The sequence below is a fragment of the Varanus komodoensis genome, unplaced genomic scaffold (genome assembly GCF_004798865.1).
Source record: "Varanus komodoensis strain SLA01 unplaced genomic scaffold, ASM479886v1 scaffold10, whole genome shotgun sequence".
In the NCBI taxonomy this organism is placed as follows: domain Eukaryota; kingdom Metazoa; phylum Chordata; class Lepidosauria; order Squamata; family Varanidae; genus Varanus; species Varanus komodoensis.
Window position 1 is genome coordinate 22,262,497 of NW_025335269.1, and position 23,461 is coordinate 22,285,957.

The following is a 23,461-nucleotide window of genomic DNA, read 5'->3' on the forward strand; positions in this document are numbered from 1 at the left end:
GTACCAGGAGGCAGGTAAGCCTGGATGGATCTGTCCTATTTGCTGTTTGGAAGGTTTGCATTTGGCAAGCACAACACAAGATTGTCCTATTCTGTTTCTGCAGCAGCTTGTCCATTTTAAAAAATCAACACAGATAATCATGTTCATGTTCATTTCTGTAAGCACAAAATGCATTCACATTTCCCTTAATGTACACATCTTTGCAAAACAAAACTAGTATGTGCCTTATTTTCCCTAACACATGCAGTTTTGCACTCACATGCTTTTTGTCATGTGTGGCCTTTTGTGTTTGCAAGGAATACATCACAACATTTGCAGAAGAACAAAAGAAGAAAACAAATTGCATTTTTTTGCATGCAATTAGTTCAGGAAGCACAAATTAGATTGTCATAATAAAATATAAACCAAAGGTTTTTCCTCCATCCCTACAAGGAGGTATCAAAGATCCTTTATATGAAATGCAAACTTCTGCAGGGACAAGGGAGAAGCTCTGCATGAATGGAAGAGATGAAGAAGAGGTCATTGCAGGAAACAATGATTTGCAGAAGAGATGAGGAAAACAAAAGTATTGTAAAACTGATCCTAGGGTAAGGGTGAAATCCTATGGTCATCAGGTGCTATCTAGACAGGGAGAGAAAGAGCAAGGCTCTTCCTGGACTTAAGAAAACTTGGTGGTACTTCAGCTCTTCCTCCTTGCGAGTCAGGTAAAACCCTCAGGCATTCAAAAGTGGACATTTTGGGGGGCAAGAGAGGTGTGGAGGCAAGCCAAGGCTGCTTATAATCCTTCAAGTTTGCAGGCTCATGGGCAGCCACATTAGTTGATGGAAAATAATGATGGAGCAGGAGAAAGTCTGTGGAACAGTGAGGCAAACGAAGAGGCTGCAGAAGAGGATGGAAGGAAGAGAGAGAGAGGCCAGCTGGATTCAAGGGCCTGCCGGCTTGGGCTTCCATATTAAAAAGCATCAATAAGGGGAAAAATGATAGAGCAATGAAGGACACAAAGAAATAATGGTTCACTCAGCTCTGGCATTCTCAGATAACAATGAGAGCAACATTCAGGGATAATGTGCTTCCCATCTATACCTAGGGAGTTGAAGTCTGAGTCATTTCATTTCACTTTTTAAATATGGAATGAGTTTACATTGAGTGAAGTGTGAAGCTGCACCCATTCCCAGCTGCACCAGTTAAAGTAATTTTCATACAGAAATAGTTTTCTTAAATTTCCCATGTCTCCTCATTCATCTGTAATAGCATCATTGGGAAAAAGTAGAGCATATTTAAAATGCGGTTCTCTTGACCTTTTTATCCTGCATTAACAACTTCCATGTATGTGCACAACAGGACCAGAGATGCTCAGCAAGGCAGTGAGCATCCCGCATACAATACCTAAACAACGAAGCAAAATAAGCTATAAGCTGGTTTGCAGTTTCAAATATGATCCTGCCAGTTAATTAACAACAAGCTCCACCTAGTGGAGGCAGGGAAATAACACTCCAGTATTTTTTATTGGAACAATTCCGCTGCTATTTTAATCTGCTCAGACAACTGACAGAGCCATGCCAGGGTGTCCACTCCCTCCTCTTCCTTTCCATAGACAAACTTTTAAAGGAGCAAAACGTCACTTTGTTGTCAGATGAATGCAGAACGGCAGTAATATTCTGAAATTTGAAGTCCAGATTTCACATGTAGCTTTGCCATGTGGCTTGCTGTAGAGCACCCACAACTGATTGATTCACTTCTGTGCCGTTTCGAGTATTTTAACTTACTGTCAGTGTCCAGAGTAGATCATATCGTATGTACACATGTGACTGGAATAACATTAAACATCTTGGCTAATTGCTTACCAGTGGCTGCATACGGGCCACAACTGTTTTGAGAGCCAGTGTGGTGTAGCGGTTAACACTGTAGGAGCAGGATCTAGATCCTCGCTCAGCCATGGAGCCAACTGGGTGGCTTTGGGCCAGTCACAGACTCTCAGCCCAACCTACTTCACAGGGTTGTTGTTGTGGGGATAAGACTGAGAGCAGGAGAAGGAGAAGGGTGTAAGCTGCCTTGAGTTCTTCAAAAAAGAAAAAGGTGGGATATAAATCTAATAAATGAATGAATGGTGATTGCCCCAGCAGAACACTTAAGTTGCCAGCTATGATGGCTCTGGCAGTAATAGTCCCATGCAGTCTCTTCTGGCCTCTAGGGGACATAGTCCTGCCTGGATGAGCATAAGCCCCTGAACTTGGCGGCTCACGTTCACCTGATGCACAGCAGAAGCCATGATGGAGGAGATCTTCACCCCCCTGCTTCTCCTCCTCTGCATTTTCCCTAGACTACTTTTATGGACTTCCAGTGATGGTGACTCAGAGTAGGAAGGAAAGAGGCTGGAGTGGCTTCAGACAGCAGTCGCAGGATGAGTTCTACTCAGGCTGCACGCAGTAGGGAGATCAGGGCTCCAATTCGCAGCTCTGAGGTCAAGATGCAGTCTTTATCCTTGGAGCGGGAAATCTGAATTATCCTATGGTTCTTCAGGCATTATCAAAGGCCACAGGATAATTTCTTGAGCCCTCTTTGCATTTTATATCAGATTTTCTTTATAAAACTGTAAACATGTAAACCATTGGATGGAACCCATTAATTACTGGAACTGTGACAGGAGGAGAGAAGATTTAACCCTTTCTTCCCTGCCAACTCAGTTAAATTTACTGTGTGCAACAGCCTGTCTCATTTCCTGGTTATTAAAAACTAGAAGAACTATTTTGCTCCCAGAGTGTCATCTCAGGAATGTACATACAAGACAGGAGTGCCACAAAGAAATGGTTAGATTCTACTTCTCCTCAGCTCACAAGTGAAATGCTTTTGAGCATGTCTGCAGAGAGGAGGAGGAGGGGGGAAATGGCCACCATCAAGACAGGCTGTTACTTAACATTATGGACTACTAGTTACCTCAGTAATTTAAAAAGTTGGAAATAGAGGCCACCTGGAAACCTCAGTTTCCTTCTTCCTTCGACTCCTGGGTTTAGAGAAAGTGCTGCTGGTGGTCATACCTCCTGCCATGTCAATAAGCAAAGGGGTCACCAGCCAGCGCTACAACCTTGTCCATTTACTTGTAACCTTCCAAGTCAAGAGATTCAACCAAATATATCTATTCTGTGCTAACTACAAAGGTAAACTGAGTGGCGGATGAAGGGAAGTGGTAGACAAGGAACTGAAAAAGATTTTAATAATGAGTTGTAAGGTTGATCTAACCTTTGTCTACATTCTGACCCAAAGTGTAAATTTCCACCAATTTAGTAGCATGATTCCACTATACCACGAAAACCACCTCGAAGTTGTCCAGGAGAAAATATAGAAAGGAAACAAACTTTGGCTGGGTTCAACACATCACAACAAGCACCCCTGCATGGTTTCCACCTTTTTGGCCTGGAATTGTGCCTAACCGATGGTTAAGTGGATTGTATGCTGGTGTGGCTTCCACCCTCCTTGCTCTGGCATGTATCCCATCAGCTGCCGTACCTGAAATTCAATCCCACATTGGATGACTGGAGAGTGCCTGCAACAGCTACGACTGCAGTGTGGTAGTTACAGACCAAAACTATGGAAACCATGATTCCAGGTTTAGAAGATCACAGAAAGCATGAAGAAGTATATAGAACAGATCATTGTTCTGCCTTCTAAAAATCAAATGCACCACACTGAAATACCGCGTCAGGGTTTGGACAACACAACAGACCATCCTGTACATGAAACCATCCTGACTTGCTGTGCCATGTGACCCTGCCTTTCGGATCAAGATCTAATTTTAATTTTGCAACAAATGCAAAAGTAGAAACAGTGAGCTGAACAGCCTCATCTAGGATACCTTTTATGTGCCAAATCCTGCTATAAGAAAAAATAACCTTAAGCTTAGCTCATTCGGTAGACTTTTCCTTGGCACAATATTAAAAAAGATAAAACATGAAGATTGACTGTTCGCAGAATGTTCTATGACAACCATGTTCAGAGCACAAGTGTTTCGACTTAATATTCTTTTTGCAACTAGCATCTTGTATTGAATCAATGTTTATTACCTGGCTTGTGCTCAAATTCTTGTGGGTTTGTGTGCGGTTTTTTACTTTGCATACATCTTCTGAGAGAACTTTGCTTTTTTTCCACCTCCTCGATGTCTTCTCCAGGTCATGATACACTTCTTCACTTTCACTGCTATCAGAATAGTCCAAACTGGTAGCTTGTGGGTTAAAGTTTACATCTAGTTCTCCATGTAATTGTATTTTTTCTTCCCTGGGTTTTTTGTTACAAGTTCTCCTTTGCATCCAGGGAAGACTGCCAGTTCTACTACTCTCCTTGGAAGAACTAACTGATGATGATTCAGAATCAGAGTACATTGTCTCATTGGTCAATAGCCCAGGTGAAGGGGAGGTCACAGGCTGGTACAGTTCATTGCTAGAAGCCCATCCAGTATTGCACTGCGAAATGGCATAATTTGACAGCTGCTTGGGCTGCCGCCGCAACTTGTTCAAAGCTATGTTCCAGTCATAATCATCTTCACTATCAGAACCCATCTCGTCATAAGCAGAAACCACAGTGGATTCGTTCTCCAAAGCTTGGAATACTTGGCTCTTTGGTTTGGCAAGCATTCGAGGGCGAGGCAAAATGACATTCTGCAAGGCTACCCAGTTTCCATCTATACTTTGTAAGACGGGGGAGAAATCTAAAGGCACACAAGAATAACAAGCATAACAAGATTATTTCATGTTACTACCCTAAACAAGCACATAACTATACCTTGGAGCACAATTACTCCCCCAAATCATTAATGAATTGGCTATTATACATCACATTTATTATGAGAAATAACAGGCATTCATAAGAGGCTTGCAGCATATTCCTTAAGACTGTGTAATGAGGACTGGACTAATTGGTGTTTGACCTAATTAATCTGAGTTTGCATTGTAGTTTCACCTATAAAAGGTTTATAGGGCAATGGACATCTGAGAATTTGTATTAAGTTACATGTGTCAGTATAATTACTGATTTATGTTTTCAATTATATTAGTAGTGATGGTGAGCATGTAGCCTCCCCACATATATGTCATGCACACTCATCAGAATCTGTGGCCCATCATTTCCTAAAATGTGTGCCTTTAGTAAAAGATGTGTAATAATAACCAAATGTGCGTCTAATCACATACTTCTTGGTACACACAAGTGCGGGATTGTGACTGCTGACACTGCTGATCCTGAGAGTTTAGTGAAGGATGAGGGCCCAATCCAACAATGGCATTTTTAGTATGCTGACACAGAAGTAATCCTCACACATGCCTTACTTCCAGGCATGGATCGCCTTTGCTGGATCTAGCAAGTTTCCTACTGCTGTTCTAGAATGAAACATGGAATGTATACATACACCTTCTAGTTATGTAAGAAAATAATATGCATCATAGAGTGTTATTTCACCTAACAGCTGGTGCTGCAATTTCACACAGACTTAAACACAGGAATTTAATTGATTTCAAAACAGACAGAGAATTTGATCCAGGCTTAGTCATGCTTAGAGTAGGTTCCATGAAATCAACAACCCTATTACTTCAGTGGGTTTACTCAAAACATGACCAATCTGGATCCAAGCCAGAATGTTAGAAGGACTTGAAAACATTAAAGCTAGAACTGTTACCTTTTAAAGCTTTAAATACTGCTTTGTACACATTCAGCTAAATTTAACTGTTTTATATTTGGAAAAGTGAAAGCATTCCTTCTCAGACATTAATGACCAGAAGTCTCTGAATTCAAGATAAACATGTTCACTTGCACTGTTGCCTATTCACCATAGGATTTAATTACAGACTAAATACGTAGAAAGATAGTGCAATGAAAGGTATTTCCTCTGGAGCTTAAGTATTACCAAAACACACACACACACACACACACACACACACACACACACACACACAATAAGTATATATATGTCAAGTTAATAGTTTTTGCTATGATTTTGTTTAAATAACAACAGTCCATTTATGGACATAAAGGGCTGCTTAATTCAAAGACAATGAAAGGGGTTTTGGGAGATAATTCCCTTATACTAAATGTATGATTTTCCAAAACTGAATGTTTCAAGTGACCTGCACTTGACTGGTTAAGTTTATATAAGCATCAACTTCTAGTGCTTATTCTAGCCATCTCATACAAAATATGGGCACATATGGAACAGAAGCAGGTTTAATAATAAATTGACTGGGTTCACATGTCATGAAAAGCTGCCCTGGTTGGGTGATCGTTTAACCCAAGGGACCACTGGGTGTTCCACAGCATGTGTTGGCAGCTTTCTCTCTCAGTCTTCCCACTGGCTCCCAGCATGATGTCCAGTGCCTTTGTGACAACTCTTCAGTGTCTCGGTCCCAGGGAAGTGCCTGACCACTGCTTCTCAAATGGAATTAATTTTATGAGCTCCTATGCATGTGTCAACATGTTGACAACTTTTTCTAAGTCTTTTCTAAGATGCCAGTCTTTTTGCTGGCATCCTGTGCCCTTGTTCAAGATTCCAAGACCACCTGTCCACTATTTAGCCAAGCATACCAATATTCCCCTCTTCATGTTCCTGTCAATTCCATCCTCTATTTTGGTGCTTCCCTTTGCCAGCAAATGCTTTTTTAAAAAGCTGATTACATATTACTGACACTCCTAAAGCTCCTTCTCTCCTGAGCCATCAGCTGGTTTTGGCTCCCACCAACCCTTTTGTTGGTTTTTCTTGCTAACTGGCACATATATATATGGGTTATTGAGCAGTGTGTTGGATCAGTAAATATATGTTAATGTCATAGTAAAGCAGGAAAAAGTAGTGGGAAAATGTGCAAATTTCAAGGCAGAGCAGTAAAACTAAGGGGGATAATGTATAAATCTCATAGTAAGGCAGTAAAAAGTATTGCACAAATCTCATAGCAGAGTAGTGAAATGGAAAATTACACCTAGCAGTAGACCTTCATTCCAGTTGGGAATGGGGGGGGGGGGATTGTTCTTGGCACATGTACGCAGGTCATGCTGATCTAGAAACCTCAGGGGAGGAAAAGCGAACTTGGGAAAGTGGGGCCCCAGACACTGAGATTATATAAGCCACGGAGTTTATCTCAAGGCCACCATCTCCAGGTCTCTGAGAATAGCCAGGATTTACAGTTGTGTGGAGGCACAGGACAGCAGCTCCAGGAGCTGGATGAGACTGGCACGAATCCTGATCGCATGACTTGACACAGTGTCAGAAGAGGATTGGCCAACCAGAGGGTTGGCATACAGAAAAGAGGTAGCCCAGTTCCAAGGGGGCCTTCCCAGAGGAATGGGGCTCAAACTTACTCAAAAGGAGGGTTCTTGGAAGTAGTTTATAGATTGACCACTCTGTGCACACACAGAGAATCATTCTTTGTTGGTTGCACTTATTGAAAATACATTGGAGATTAAAGAACTTCTTGTCAAAGAATGCTCTGTTTTTTGGAAGTGAAGTGGGAAACCTAACTTGGGACTATTCCTTGCATTGGACCAAATCAAAAACTAATGCAAATGTGTTCAGAAAAAGGTGGAGAGCATTGAGAAAGGATGATGGAGAAGGGAGGCAGTACTGGCAAGACTGTGAGGGGAAGCAGGGTTTTTGCTGCTCCTGACAGGTGGCTCTCTAGCTGTTCCCAGCAAACCATGATGAAGTATCTTTGCCAGGTTTGGACATCACAAGAAGTCACCATGGGCTATGAACAAACCAGTAAGCCTTGGGATACCAGGGTAGCTTGTTTGTGAAGAATGAACCATCTCATGGAAACAGAGTTGTGTCATGCAAACTGGGGCATAGGACAGGCTTCTGTGCGCACTTTCCTAGCAGGATGGGGACCTGCGTGTGCAAATGGATGCTGTAATTCATTCCATGATGCAGCTGCAGTAGACCAATACTGAACACTGCTAGGAAGTTTTGCTTTAGGTCATATTATGTAAGGCACCTTTTGATAACAATTTAACAGGGGCTGTGGAAAGGAGTTTGACAGTATACATGCAAAGCAAAAGAGTTTGATTCTATGGCTGGATAATGACAGGCGTGTCTGGTCACAGGGGGAATCAACTCAGCAGAAGTTCTGAATGTCCAAAACTTAGACTGATCCAGAATGCTTTGCAAAAATGCTTCCCATCTTTTCCTAAACATAGGGGAGCATCTTGAGAAGAAAAATAATAAGTAATAACTATTCTATTTGTCGAGCAATGTTCATTCAATGTGCCATTTTTCATTTCACTCTAAAGACCTAAGAAAAGTAGCTATTTTATACAGAAGAAATCTCATGTGTATGGTTCATTTTCTCTTTTACTTGGTTCATTTAACTGGTCCACGCTCTTCCAGCTGGGCAAAGCAGAAAGTCTGTGCTCTTTCTGTTTCCTGATGGGGCCTTTTGCTTGCCTCCCAAGAGACTCAGGCACAGAAGATGCAAGGTCCAGGTTTCTGCCTGATGCATCTTCATTAGTGAGTGAGAAGGCAGACTGAGATCTCTGTTAAAGACAAAATGGGAAGAACAATACCTTTAGCAAAAGCCAGCCATGGAAATGTTAAAGGTTAATTACCTGCAAAAGTCACACTTTTACATTAGCAGCAGCCTATTGAAAGGAAATAGGATACAGTTTTACTACTTCCATTTCAAAATGTGAGATCTGTTATCCATTCATTGCTGATTCATTTCAGAAAAGCTGGGATTTTTATGTCCTAGTACAGCCTTCTCCAACTTTGTACCTTCCAGACATATTTGGACCGCAAAACATAGAATTCCCACTCAATGGCCCTGCTGGATGGGAATTCTGGGAGTTGTGGTCCAAATGCCTCTGAAAGTCACCTAGTAGATAGCAAATAGAAGGTTGTTACTGAGGTCATCAGGTAGGGTAGCTTTCTCTGGTGACCTCTGTATGTTTTGTCCTTCATAACCGATATGATAAGTGATCAAGAAGGCTGACAGCTGTAGTCCAAATCAGCCAGAGTGACCGAGAGCAAAATAATCCGTAAGTTAACAAGGACCAAACTCATCTCAGGGTTGTGCCCTTTCTGCTTGCCCAGTTTGACAAAAGATCTCCTTTTGGCCTTGATTTTCTCTAAGTTCCAGCATTCCCTAAAGCCACATGAAGTGGCTGTTCATTCTGATCATTAGCACACTGTGTCTCCTCACAGCCCCACTCTCATTCTCAGAAAACTAATCAAGAAATTTCCCACACTGCAGGAGATTAATTATCCAAGTTACCCAGTGTTTCTTGGCTTACTATATTTATTCATCAAATAATTATTGACACAGTGCAGAGCATGTAAGGTTCCAGGCATATGAGTGGCAGTTGAGTAAAACTCACAATCTGAGTGCTAGAACTGTTATTTCCCAATATATATTGTCCCCTTCTCAAATATACCATAAACGTTCAACCTTCACATTGATTTACATTTACTCAAATAATGGAAACAAGTGTGTGGTGACAAGATGAATATATAGACACTGTATGTTTGTACTATAAAATCTATGGAAGATCAAAGGAGTTGGGCACTCCTTTCCCCCCTCATTTATATTGAGATAATCCCCACCTTTTCTCTGTCATTTCTCTGAATTCCATCTGCATACTTTTAATCAGACCCAACAATGATTAACTGTGCTCATGCAATTTCCCAGTGCAATTTCCTTTCCCTGCACTTTATGTACTGCCTCAACATCTTACCACTGTAGCATCATTTAATCTCAGTCATGCCCTAATCGAGAAGAGAGAGCCTTGTATGAGTGTGAGGTGCCATCCATTTGCATGATCAAAGAAGCTACCATGGCTCAGCTAAGCCACTGTGGCCTGCATCAAACCTTTGTGTGTGTTTGTGCAAGCCAGGTGCCAATTTCCTGATTACCTGCCATGGCACAGCTTGTTATGTCCTCCAAGCCTGGGCACCATGCTTGCCTGAGTGGGAAACAACTTTCAAAGAACCCATGATTTGTTGCTGGGCTATTTGTTTACTATGCTAGTAAGAGATTTGCCCCCTTAGTTACCCCATGGAGGAGAAATGTTATGGTGTTGGTGGATTCCTGCTTGCACTGTGGCTGTTGGCCTGTGGAGCCTGTATTATTTAACCTATGCATCAAACCAATATGAGAGATTGCCCATCATATGGGGCTTCAGTGGCACCCAACTCTCTCTCTCCTTTCCATTTAAATCCAACAAAGAAATTCTGCATTGTGCTGGCAATGGAGTGGATAAGGGCAAACAAAATGAACCTTAACCTAAACAAGTCAGAGATGCTTTTGACAAGATCAGCAATGGGATTTCACTGCTCTTGCCAAGCAGCTCACTTGCTGTGGGCCTTGCCCTCCAATAGTTTGTGTTGTCCATGTTCAGGTGACATGGCAAACCACTGTAGAACAAAGAAAACCTATAACAAACCATGGCTTGTCAGGGTGACTTATAAGCCAAGCTTAAGCCATCCGAACAAAACCATTCCAGGTCTGGGCACAGACCAATGACTTAGTGTGTCATGTGAAGCCAGTTCATTTTCCTCCAGCATTTTGAAATAGTACAACTCAAAGGAAACTGTATCATGTGATTCTGCTGTAAATGTAGGCTAATCTATTGCTCTCTTGTTCTTTCTCTTCATACTTGAGCAGCAAGTTCTGCAGGTCTCTTTCTTTTCTGTTTCTGTCTCTTTTCCTCAATCTCTTTTACATCAAAACTAATACCAAAAAAGAAAAAAGCAATCCTACTTGCCATACCTGAAAATGGCTGCCAGCATTTGAGTCCAAGGGAATTGTCAAAAGCAGCTTACTGTTATTCTTCTGCCCACCCAAACCCATACAATTTCTCTTCCTTTCTCGAAACACCTCCCCCACCCCAAAACTGCGTACAGCATACACCTAGGGACATTGAAATAAGAGTGCTGGCTACATTCTCAAAAAGCACCTGCAAGGCTATTTCTTGCGCTGATGTTAGTGTTTGCTTGAGGTTATAAGGCTAGGTAATCAGATTATGTTTTTTCCTGATAACCCAGGGGCTAATTGAAATTGCTAAAAGTCAGATCCACTGGTGCAAGCACTAGTAACCTAGAGAACCGGAGACATAAAGTAGAGTCATCAATTATATCCAAGAAAAGAAGAAGAAAATAGAAAAGAAACAAAGGGCTGAACCTGCTAGAGAGGCATTTTAGTTTGCATAGGGCTTGTTCAGCATTCAGATATTTGTAGAAAGTGAGGTATTTAGTTATGGTAGTTGATTTCCAAGATATTCCCTTGTTAGATCATTTCTAAACCTTCCTGAGATGGTCATTTTATGTAAGACATTAATTTTTAGCTGCCAGTTACTTCCATTTTGCTCTGAAGACAGTATGAGGGCCTCGTTCAGCAGGTGACTACCGCACCAGGGGAAACATTTATTCCACTTATTTTATTCATTGTTTGCAACTCTTCTATTGCTATCAGAAGGAATAGAATCTTGAATCTCCTAGACCATCTCATAATAATTTCACTTACTACCTGTATTTCTAAGGGAAGGATTGCTTACATTCATTCCTTTGACCATTTGTGAGTTCACATGTCTTCATATATAGACAGAAAAAAAGGAGACATTTATGCCAGATGTATCCTTATGAACAGTATTCACCAAAAAGTAGTTTTAGGTTACACTCCTGTACATACTAAGCTGGGAGTACACCCCACTGAAAACCATGGTGTTGCTTCTCGGGAGACAAGTCTAGGATTGCATGGTCTGTGTTTGTATTGATTCATGCATTGTTTTATATATATTTGTACACTGCCCCAGTATTTCCAAGCATAAGGGTGCTTTAAAAATACTTTAGAAAGTGAAAGAGATAAAATAAGTGCAAGATAATTTGTATCAATTCTGTATCAATTTGATTAATTCTGTATTAATCATCATGATGGCCAAATCTGAATTCATTCACATTTGAATTAGTTCCCCCCTTTAGATTAGATTTACGGAGAGGGCAACTCACTGAAATTAATACACATATGTCTGAGTGCCTACTTTTACTTAGAAGTATGCATAAAACTAAATGGGAGTTGCTTCCAAGTAAATAATTGACTTCTACTATACGTGGTCATTTGGGCAGAGACTTGGTCTCATAGGAACTAGTTACTCTACCATACCATCTATAAGGATAATCAGAAACTGGAAATCAAACCCATGCAAGTAGAGAGACTCTGAAATAAACAGCTTTGCGCTTTATGTTAATATGCGTTCATCTGCAACAACCAAACACAGTGGTTTTCCAGTTTGTTACATTCTAATTTCATAGAAATAAACATGCTTAAACCATGAAGGTTGTACCTTAATTATGCCCCAGATTCCATGCATATCCAGTTGGGAGTAAGTTCAACTGAACTTAGAGGAATGTACTGCTGAGTAACCTTGGACTGCTACGTTTGCAAAAGAAAGGTCTAAAGAAACAGTCTGCTGTGATTCCCAGAGAGTCTATCTTAAATGCAGCCCTGTAGCCAGAAACTCTGCCCTAAGAAACCTTAAGGTACATTTCAGGTACTCCTAATGTGGGAGAACTGTAAGTCAACATGAAACAGTAAGGAATCGAAGTCCAAGCAGTCTAGTCGATTTCGCTAATTTTAACAACATAAAATTATATTTTAATACAAATAATTGCTAAGTGCTTGTCATAATCTCAATGCTTTTACATTGGCCAGAACTTGAAATAGGTAGTGCTTACAGCGCTATTAAGACTGCAGTCCTGTACACACTTATCTAGGAGTAAACCCCATTAAACTCAGTAGGACATGCAGCAGAGTAGAGATCTACAGGATTCTTCTGTAATAGTCCTCTTATCTCTCTTTCTTTGAGTATAAGGCTAGAAATTGAATGTTTTATTAAAGCTGAATATTCAGGAAAAAGGCATAGAGCACAGCCAGGTCTCTACATGGCCTCTCTTGGTGCTACAGCCTTGCATAAATACCGAATTGCTTGGGACACTTATGAAGCAATGGTAAAAAATGAAGTTATCTGATAGCAGCAGTAAATGAACTTGAAAGAAAACAAGGTTCATGACAGTTGAAGGACAGCAGAAACACTTTTCTATTAGTTTGACACACAGGCTATGTGAAGGCAATACAATCATGAGAGCAAATCCCCAGGCGACCCAAAGCAAAGCCAAGGCCACTGGAGCTGTTTCTGCTCCATTGCTTTTTGGAAGTGCCACTTCAGATTATGTGTCGTATGCTCAGTACCACAGCCTTTCATGCCAGAGTGTCATCTGAGTGTGCTGGACCCATGACACAGGGTTTCACTGCGCATGCTCATGAATATGCCGGTTCTGCATACAAAATAACATATAATTCATAGGCCGCTTGAAGTTTTAACATGTTATGATAAAAAATAGCTATTTTGATATGCCAAGATGGAACTGGAAATATAGACATAAAATTAAGCCTCAGATAACTGGAAGGGGAAAAAAGGAATTCTGCAATAGTTTTAAGACACCAATATGCACGCACATGCACACGCAGAAGCACACACACATATGCATATAGAAAATATGGTGGGACACACAGGCAACCCCAGTAGCTATAATTTTTGTTAATGCTGCTCTTGGTGTATTAGAATGATTATGGTTGGAAAGTGACCACAGACACATTGGAGGAAGCACCAGCTCTGACTATGCAATAGAAGCTGCACAACCAATCTCAAAATGAAAGCTGGACTTCTGAAGATGCTGAACTTTACCTCTAAGTTCAGATTCCATAGTTTGTGGACAGAATATTTACAGCTCAGGTGTTTTAAAAGGTGTTTCATATTGACCGTTTGTGTGTTAAAATTGCATTTTTTCCGAAAAGTTTGTCTGGGATTTTTATCAGAATTTGAATAAAGAAATTGCACACATAGCACAATGATAATCCAAACCCTGGTAAAAAACAGATGAATTAACAAATAGTCTGCCCAAACCACAATATAGTTGGAATTTCTTGTTCGATGCAGTTTTTAGCAGGAAATTGAATTGTTGTATCAGTAGCAGCAGCATTATTGGCATAATTGCCTTTGTAGCATTTTATTTAACATATTTTAAAGGAAAAAGAAATCACTGATATCTGTACCACACATTTATTAATTTTTCAAAGCAAGCAAGTATAAAGAAAATCAAAATGTTATCTACATGCAAAGAGCTCTTTAGATTTTGCCTCGGTGCATGTATTTCAGTAGTATCATGCAGTGAAAAATGATCTCAGCAGGTGGCAGCGTAAGCAAGCACATGAGTCCTGTTCTGTATGTTTATAATCTAGGCCAGCTGTGCCACAATTAACCTTCCCCAGTTGAGAAAACAACCTGAGCATTGCTAGACAGAAATAAGGTGAAGCAAAACCAGATGCTTTCATTTTTGTAAAGCTCACTCTTTTTCCAAAAGGCCACAGGTGGAAGTCATCCCCCACCTTCACAGTTACAAGGTAACTCCACTGTTGCAGTTATGTCTCCCAACAGCCAGATACTCCTGTTGTCACTATGGCTTTAAGGATACAAATGTTTGTCCTTTGCGTGCCCTGTTTGGGCCTTGGAAGGGAGTTAAAGACTGCAGCAACATCTCTCCTATTCTCCGAAAATACAGCATTCCAAGGTGGAGATTTCAGACTGAAGTTGAACTAGAAGAGGAACAAGGGTCGAAATGTTTAGCTGAGATGCCGAGGTTAATGAGATTTGAGAGAAGTCAAATGACTGATGAAAACTGAACTGCCTCTGGTTCAGGGGGAGACATGGATGAACAGGCAGGGAGAGGAAAGAGAGGTGTGACTCTCTCAGCCCTTTGCTTTGACACTGAGTCAAATGAGCAGACCAATTATATAACATCTGTTGCTCATGACAACTGGACTGCAAGCAGCACAAATCTCTTTGAGGATGAAGCCAGCCCTGTTTAGGGAAGCAGAGGGAAATTCATTGTGGAATCAGTTCTTGGTAGGGGCAAGACTAGGAAGTCTAAATTTGATGGAAGCCCCTAATAACCTTCATATTGTTCTCTCTGCATCACAAAGCCAATGCTACTGGCCAGCTGAAACATAATAAAGACTGAAGCTAGAAGCCTCTGGTTGGGATCTGATGGGAAGAGAAAATGGAAGAGGTGGGGGACAGAAAGTTAACAGCATACGACACCTATCTCCATGCACAGCATCCTCATCCTCTCCTGTTCACTTTTGCTACTCATAGATCCTGTTGGAAGTATCCACTGTTCCAACAGAGGATGGGTTGTGTGGATAGGTAGGCAGGAAACAGTGTAGAGCAATGGAAGTCTGAACTCAGCACATAGGAGAAACCAGAGACAAGACTAAGTTCTCAAGACAGCAGGAACTCAGCAGGGAAACTGGTTGTCTTGCTTAAAAAGTAGTCTGAACTGGGACCTAGTGAAGGTTCAGAAGTCCAGCAAAGAGGAGTGGACTGATCTCTGATTCTCAGGCTGACTTACCTCACAGAGTCGTTGTGAAGATAAAATGGAGAAGAGGAGGATTACACCGCCTTCCCCTTCCTTAGAGGAAGGTGGGATATAAATGTAACAAATAAAAACATCTGAAAAGGGATGTTTGTAATATTCAGATTGTATGCTTAATCTTTGATAATCAAGGTGCTTATTATAAGATTTAGCCCACCTTTCAAATGTTTCAAAATGCATTATTTTCTGACAAGGCAAATATTTAGAAATGTTAAGAATTAAGAGGTCTTTTAGAAGAATGCATTTGATCCAGGTGTAATCATATATAGACTGAACCTATTAAAAGCAGTGGGACTTCATGAGTCCACATAGGAACGGAGGTTATTATGCCAAAATTTAACACTCGGACTTTGTTCTTCACTTGAGCGTGTACAACATTTTGTAGCACAGTTTTAACTAGATCAGTTTTAAAGTTCATGACCCCTATTACAATAGAAGAATGGACCATAAGTTCAACTAAATAAATAAATGTGTTGATTTATTTTATAACATTATGTTTGGCACATTTTACCTTATGCCACTTTTAATATCACCAGTTCAAAACCTGATTCATGGAAGTTAAGCAGTGCTGAAACCAATCATGCTTTTAACATGCGCATATAAAACTGAAATATTGTTTTCCATTTACAAATATTCGCATTTGAATTCACAGCATGCAAACTTTGAAGTTTACTGAATTCAAGCTGTGCTCTGAATATTTGCTTCAGTTCCATAGTCAATCACATTAAAGTGGCCATTAATGTAAATGAACCTATTACTCAACAGAACTTCTTATGCTAAGTCATTGTGCTGTGTCAGGGTTGTTAGCAGCACAGAACCTGTGTGTGAAGTCTTAATTAATGAATATAGCTTGAGCATTAAATACTAATAAAGTTCCTGTAATGATCTCTACATGTAGTTATTTGCAAACCAACAATTGCTCATGAAAAATATCTAATGGACCATTACAAAAGGAAATAAATATGTGGAACAAAAACTTTGTTTATAGACAAGCTTTTGCTTGAGCTCTGATCTCTAAGTACCACCTTTAATGTAAGCTCATCCATTCTTCTAGAGAATCTCAAGTTGGAGTCTCACATAGACCTGACAAGACAAACCTGAAAATGCGTATTTGCCTTATTTCAACATACCAACAAGTATAATATATGGGGTTCATCTGCAGTAGCAACAAGTTGTTTATTTACAGTACGCCTACATCTCTGTTCTCCTTCATGGATCACTGCCTTGTCGTGGCGAAGGGGCTTGTGTAGCTCAATGAAGCTATGAGCTATGCCATGCTGGGTCACCCAAGACGGACAGGTCATAGCAGAGAGCTCTGACAAAACGTGATCCACTGGAGAAGGAAACGGCAACCCACTCCAGTAGAGATCAAATTGCCAACATAGGGAGTTCCAGAAAAACATCTACTTCTGCTTCATTGACTACGCTAAAGCCTTTGATTGTGTGGATCACAACAAATTGTGGCAAGTTCTTAAAGCGATGGGAGTACCTGACCATCTTATTTGTCTCTTGAGAAACCTATATGCAAGTCAAGAAGCAACAGTGAGAACTGGACACGGAAACACTGATTGGTTCAAAATTGAGAAAGGAGTTCGGCAAGGCTGTATACTGTCTCCCTGCCTATTTAACTTATATGCAGAGCACATCATGAGAAAGGCGGGGCTAGATGAATCACCAGTTGGAATTAAGATTGCTGGGAGAAATATCAACAACCTCAGATATGCAGATGATACCACTCTCATGGCAGAAAGTGAAGAGGAGCTAAAGAGCCTCTTGATGCAGGTGATGGTGGAGAGTGCAAAAGTTGGCCTGAAACTCAACATTAAGAAAACTAAGATCATGGCATCTGATCCTCTCACTTCCTGCAAATAGATGGGGAAGAAATGGAGGTAGTGACAGATTTTATTCTCCTGGGCTCCAAGATCACCGCAGAGGGAGACTGCAGCCAAGAAATTAAAAGACGCTTGCTCCTGGGGAGGAGAGCTATGGCAAATCTAGACAGCATACTAAAAAGCAGAGACATCACCCTGCCAACAAAAGTGTGTATAATCATGGCTATGGTTTTCCCAGTTGCAATGTATGGCTGTGAAAGCTGGACCATAAGGAAGGCTGAGCGCTGAAGGATTGAGGCCTTTGAGTTGTGTTGCTGGAGGAGACTCCTGTGAGTCCCTTGGACCACAAGGCGATCAAACCGGTCAGTCCTTGAGGAGATCAACCCTGACTGCTCTTTAGGAGGCCAGATCCTGAAGATGAAACTCAAATACTTTGGCCATCTAATGAGAAGGAAGGACTCCCTGAAGAAGAGCCTAATGCTTGGAACAATAGATGGCAGAAAAAGAAGGGGACGGCAGAGGATGAAGTGGCTAGATGGAGTCACTGAAGCAGTTGGTGTGAGCTTAAGTGGACTCCAGGGGATAATGGAGGACAGGAAGGCCTGGAGGAAAGTTGTCCATGGGGTCGCGATGGGTCAGACACAACTTTGCGACTAACAACAACAACAACAACATCTCTGTTGATGTCAATCAGCTTAAAACAAAGTAATTTTTCTGAGGATTTTGATGTAAGAGTAGACCTAAATGCATGCAGTTTGATTGGGATGCTTTCCATTTCTGAAGAGCATAACTGATACTTGGATTGGCAGGGAGTTTTGAAGAGAATCTACTTTTCCATGCAAACAGTGTATGACATTTTATATTTGCATATGTAACCCCTCGCAACTAAAGAGTGCTAAATGCTTCTTAATGGTGATTAGCTATGCTTTGCAAAAAAAAAACACAAGAAAATATGTTCTTGCAATTATTTTGAGGTGGCTAAATGGAGCAATTAAGAACTGGAAGAGTGCTTGAGCCACTGAATGTGAAATACTCTGTTATACCACTGTTAGGAATCCAGACATGATAAGAAAGCTTGACATCAAGATCACTTGAACTGAAGTCTCAATATGATCAAAGAATAAAGTTGTAACTCAGGATCAATAGGGTTACAGTGCTATACCCTGCCTTAGAGTCTATACCAGTCTACCCCAATCAGGTGCCCTCCAAATCTGTTGAGTTACCACTCCCATTATCCCCAGTCAGCAAGGCAAAACACATCTGGAAGGCCCCAGGCTGGGCTGGCACTTAAAACAGGGCAACAGGGCTTGCAGCCCACCGTGGCTGTTTGTTCAGCTCACACCCAGTTCTTGCTGCTCTCACTGAAATCCCAACAATCTTATCTGCATTGCTGCCCAGAAGAACTACCATAACTGCAAAGAAGCAGGGCCATGCAGGGGTTGCACACCCTGTTTCTCCACAGACTAGAGCTCCAAACTGTCTGGCGTCCAATTCTGTTGGGAAATAAGGAATGTACTCTTCACATGCCTTGATTCCACCCAGTATTCCTACATTCCACCAGTACAGCCACATCCAGCTGTAACAGAGAGGAGTGCAGCTCTCATGGGCTTCCATGAGAGCCAATTGGCCTCCTGGTTGCGAGCCAGTCACTCTTCCCCTCCACCTTCTCCCTTGCTCTTCCAAACAGACAAAATGAAACCCTTTAGTCTACTGGTCTAGTTACAGACTTCATTATGATAAAGAGGGGCAGCCACACTGATCTGGCGATGCAGCAGGAGCATCACAGAGGTCATTAGTGATAATGAGTCAGCTAATGAGAGAGAGAAAGTACTACTCAAGAACTTGATTCCAAGCTGAAACCCTCTCCTCCCTTCTCATCCAAATGGAGTTCACTCCACCCTCAGGGAGGTTCCCACCACTTGTGGGTCAGACAGTGTAAATGCCAGACATCACCCAGTTGGTCAGCTTGCTTGAACTGCCATTGCATGATCAGACTTACCAAATTACATACCTCTCCCTCTGGCCCTGAGTGTCTCCCAAACCAGATGTGCTTGGGTTCTCACCACCTGCTTGACTTATCTTGGGAGTTGTCAGCCTTTATATTTCAACGAAGAACTACAACACTGCCTCTTCTTCCAGTTCATACTCAGAGTCTGAGATAACCACCTCAGAATGCTATATTTTAGGAGAAGCAAACCCAGTACCTATGAGCCAACCTTCCAAAGTGGCCCACTTCTGCTTTATTAAGCAGGTCAAAATTGGACCATTTAAATTTCCATATCCACAAGATAGCTCTGCAGGGCCTTCAAATTAGCATTTCCTTATTTGCTTGTTTTTATCCCCCTCTTTGTATTCAGCACTCATTTTAGAAAAACCTTTTGGTTTCCATTCTTGTCTTTTCGAGATGTGTTCTACTCTGAATAGAAGCCATCACAGTTAATCATAGCATACCCTACTCAACACCCCTTTGACAAGAAAAGCCTATAGGCTTCAATTTTTATATGCTTTTATGGGCACAGCCATACAAATGCACCCAACTAAAAATAACTTGCAATATACTTCAGTGAAGCATTCTCTTGGTATCACAGTTTTCAATTAGGCCTTTACAGTCTCAAGATATTTGGCAAATTATATAAGCAACATTCTTTCATAGAAATAAAACTAATAAAATAAATTGACAACATGTCTGGTTTCTTGTTTTAGGCTATGAAGAAAAAGCCTTTTCCCCTTGATCACTGTTTTTTTTTTCTACCACATTCCTATCATTCTGCAAATTTCTGACCATTTATTAAATTTTGTGCCTAATTTAAGCTTGCACTATTTATCAGTCTCAAAGCAATAAACTTTGTTCTCTTGTATGCCTTAAGAGCCCAATGTGCTCATCAAAGGGCTATACGAAATGAAAATTATATTATGAAGCAGCAAAGTTGCTGCTTAAGTAGCACATCTCATTGCAAAATTTTAGGTGCAACTCTGTTCCCAGTTATACCAATGACTCATTAAGAATGTCAGGATCCAAAGGATGCGGACTTTGGCATGCCAAAAGGGGATGTCTGTCTGCTTTTCTCTGGAACAGCAGGACCCCCAAGAAGATCACAATCTGTTTTGAAAGATCCAGAGGCACACAGACAAGGGAGGATGTTCTTCAAGAAAAAAATGGGTTCCCTCAGGTCTATGAAATTAGCTACATGCTTCTTTAGATCTTGGGCAATATTTTTGGCCTGCTTGCAATGACTGCCTGTATGCATCTCCCAGCAGGGAGCAGCTACCTTTATATACTGCACTCATCCTCTACAGCCCTCCTCTGCATCCCTCCTACAGGGGAACTTGGAAGGCATCAAGGAAGAGGGTGCCCCTGTTGGTGATGCCTTCATTATGGAACAGTCTCTTCAGTCACACCTGCCTGGTATCAACCCTGCTATCTTTTTGGTACCAAGTTCAGACCTTCCTCTATTTGGAAGCATTTGGCAGCATATGATGAGGTTTTTAACTGGGTTCTGGGATTCTGTCTTTTCAACCAGTAAATGTTTTTACTATTAAAATTGCTTAGTGATATGTGAGCATGTGTGTGTTTCTATGTCTGTATGCAAATCATGTGTAATACTGTATTTTAAGGTCATTAATCTTTGAAAACTGAACAGACAGCTTTAGCTTTTGGTTGGTATGGAAATGTAATAAATGAGTAATGAAAATAATACAGCAAAATGTAGTATGGAGTAACAAAGATCCCTCTCTGTGGGTGTATACAGATTGTGCTGAACAACCTTTTGACTCGCCTTAACTAATAAATAGCCGAACAAATACTTTTAATACAAATACATCAGAGTTTCTTTTTTTAGGGTTTTTCACAAATCATATGAATAACATGTTCTTATTCCCATAATCCTCACCTAATTGTTGAATTTTCTGTTTTCTAAGAAGGCATCTGTAATAGCAAAACATTTTTTTTCTTCTTAGCTAGCTTGTTTCAAACTAGAGGTAATGTAAGCAGAGGTGTCTGTTTACATCAATGCCCCATTAACTGGAAAAGTAAGAATCACTGATATGTGATCTAACAGAATAATCCATTGACTGGATTCTCCTATGATAGCAACATATTGTGAGGCACAGTGAGTTTCATGTCATCCAAAACCAGACTGTTTCTTGCAGTGTGGCTTGCTTTGGGACAATGAACCGCCCTGACAAGCACAGCTTGTTCTAGGGGCTGTTGATGGGTTGGTGTCTTGTCTGAACACAGGAGAGTGATCCCATTGTGGGAAATGACAAGTAAAATGCTCGCTCTTCCACTGATGCCCAAGTGGCATATGGAAATAATCATCGCTGCTTTGCCACTTAAAAAAAATGGAGAGGGCAGGGCAAATATCTTTATTTTTTTTTTTTAAAAAATGGCATCTTGAAGTTGCTGACATGCGTACTTACGGCTTAGCCTTGCCTGGTCTATTACCTTGTCAATTAGAACATATGAGCAAATGGGAAACAATCCACAAGCAAATGCAGCTAGGTACTTACCAGCTGCCATCTGTCTGCATGTTAGCCTAAATGCAGTCTCACCTCCTTACTTCATTACCCATCTGACGGTTGTAACTGACAAATTAATAGATCAGGCAAAACATATTTTTGACAGCTGTAAGTGCACACTTGTGCAAATCCATGAGCTGACCAAGAAAGAAAGAAAAAAACTGTGAAGATATTTGTGAATATGTGCACATCCCCACAAAAATACAGACAGACAGCCTGAGTCATGAACGCCCAAGTTATGAACAACCTGAACTTATGAATGAACCGTCATGAAGCCTATTAATTTAAAAACATACTGTGGAAAATCGTCATCACCATAGAGAGAGGAGGTGAAAGGCTAGAGAGGGAGGCCTCCTTCCAAAGCATGTCTTCCTGCCCCTCCTATTAGGAAAGCGAAATCATTCTGGCATGTCCTTGCTGCAAAGAGGCAGCACTGGTGAGTTTGGGTGAGGTGGGTTGTTCCATGCATGGCTTCTCCATTTTCATGGGGGTTCTGCACCCCTAACCCCCACAAATGCAGAGGGCCGACTATACATGATCTGACTTGCATACAAATTTCATTTAAAGACAAATTTCTGTTTTCTCAAAAATGGAACTCATTCATAAGCCAGGGTCTGCCTGTGAATGGAAGGGTAGCAAGACAGCAATGGTGCCACCTGAACAATGCGGAAGCAGCAGTCCCTGGTGGGGGCATGCGGCTCAGGAGGAACAATCCCTGAACAAAGCCAGTATTGAGAAAGAAGAGGGAGGGGACAGGCTCTGCCATGCAGACTTGAAGACAAGGGCAAGGATGCGGAGGACAATCCATGGTAAGCTCACTTTTTTTTCAGGTAGCTATTCATAATTTATTCACAGGTAGGTTCTGTGTCATGCAAAAATGGCAGCACGACATCCTGTTTTGTAACCTTTCTGTAGTAGAACGCTTACAAGACCCACTCATGTAGTGATAAAAAAGAGTTCAGGGCAAGTGTCTTTAAAAATTATGGTTTTTAGCTAGGGTTCTCTAGATTTGTTTTAAGTTATGTTTTGCCTCAGTGTGTTATTGTGATGTATTTATTACATTTTAATGATCATTTTATTTGGTTTCCTCTGCTTTTGAAAGTTGCTTTATGTGTATCTGTTCAGAATGGTAAATGTAGGAATAAATCAACAAATAAATAATTAAGAGGGTGCCTGAATATATTCAGTAAATTAAATATTCTTCATCAACTTAAAATACACCATGCAAAGAAATGATGTAGTCTTTTTCTTCTCTGCTTTTTATTCCTTAGTTGCACAACTCATCACACTTTATTCTTGCTTGTCAGATTTTCTGCAGTTGTCTAGTAGACTATAAAGTCTTTATGCTGAGAGAAAAAAAACCCCAGGGATGTGGGAATAGTCTTAAATATAACATGATACGTAAGTGGTTCTCTACAACTGTTAAATTTACCTGGGAAAGAGAGCAAAGAAGCCATTTTAAAAGGCAATATTTTAAATTGAATTTTGAATTGACACCTTTAATATCTGAGAAAAGGGAATGAAAGAACTCAACAACAACACTACATCATTTCTCAAAGTAGTAGTACTTTGCACTAAGCTTCACATTTGCTGAAGCCAAACCGTGGCTTGCTGCCAGTAAAAATCTATATCCATAGCTGTGAACACACAAGTACAGCTC

General features: G+C 40.9%; 1 protein-coding gene across 1 annotated transcript in view; it reads right to left on the bottom strand.

The window, feature by feature from the left end:
* Window positions 1–23,461, bottom strand: part of LOC123016510 (myosin VIIA and Rab interacting protein) — a 172,476-nt gene that overhangs the window by 22,666 nt on the left and 126,349 nt on the right. Inside the window, exons 9-10 of the mRNA XM_044416979.1 lie at window positions 8,325–8,502; window positions 4,059–4,699 (exon numbers count right to left, since the gene is read on the bottom strand). Of these exons, the coding sequence (XP_044272914.1) occupies window positions 4,059–4,699; window positions 8,325–8,502 (819 nt within the window). The remainder of the gene's footprint in view (window positions 1–4,058; window positions 4,700–8,324; window positions 8,503–23,461) is intronic.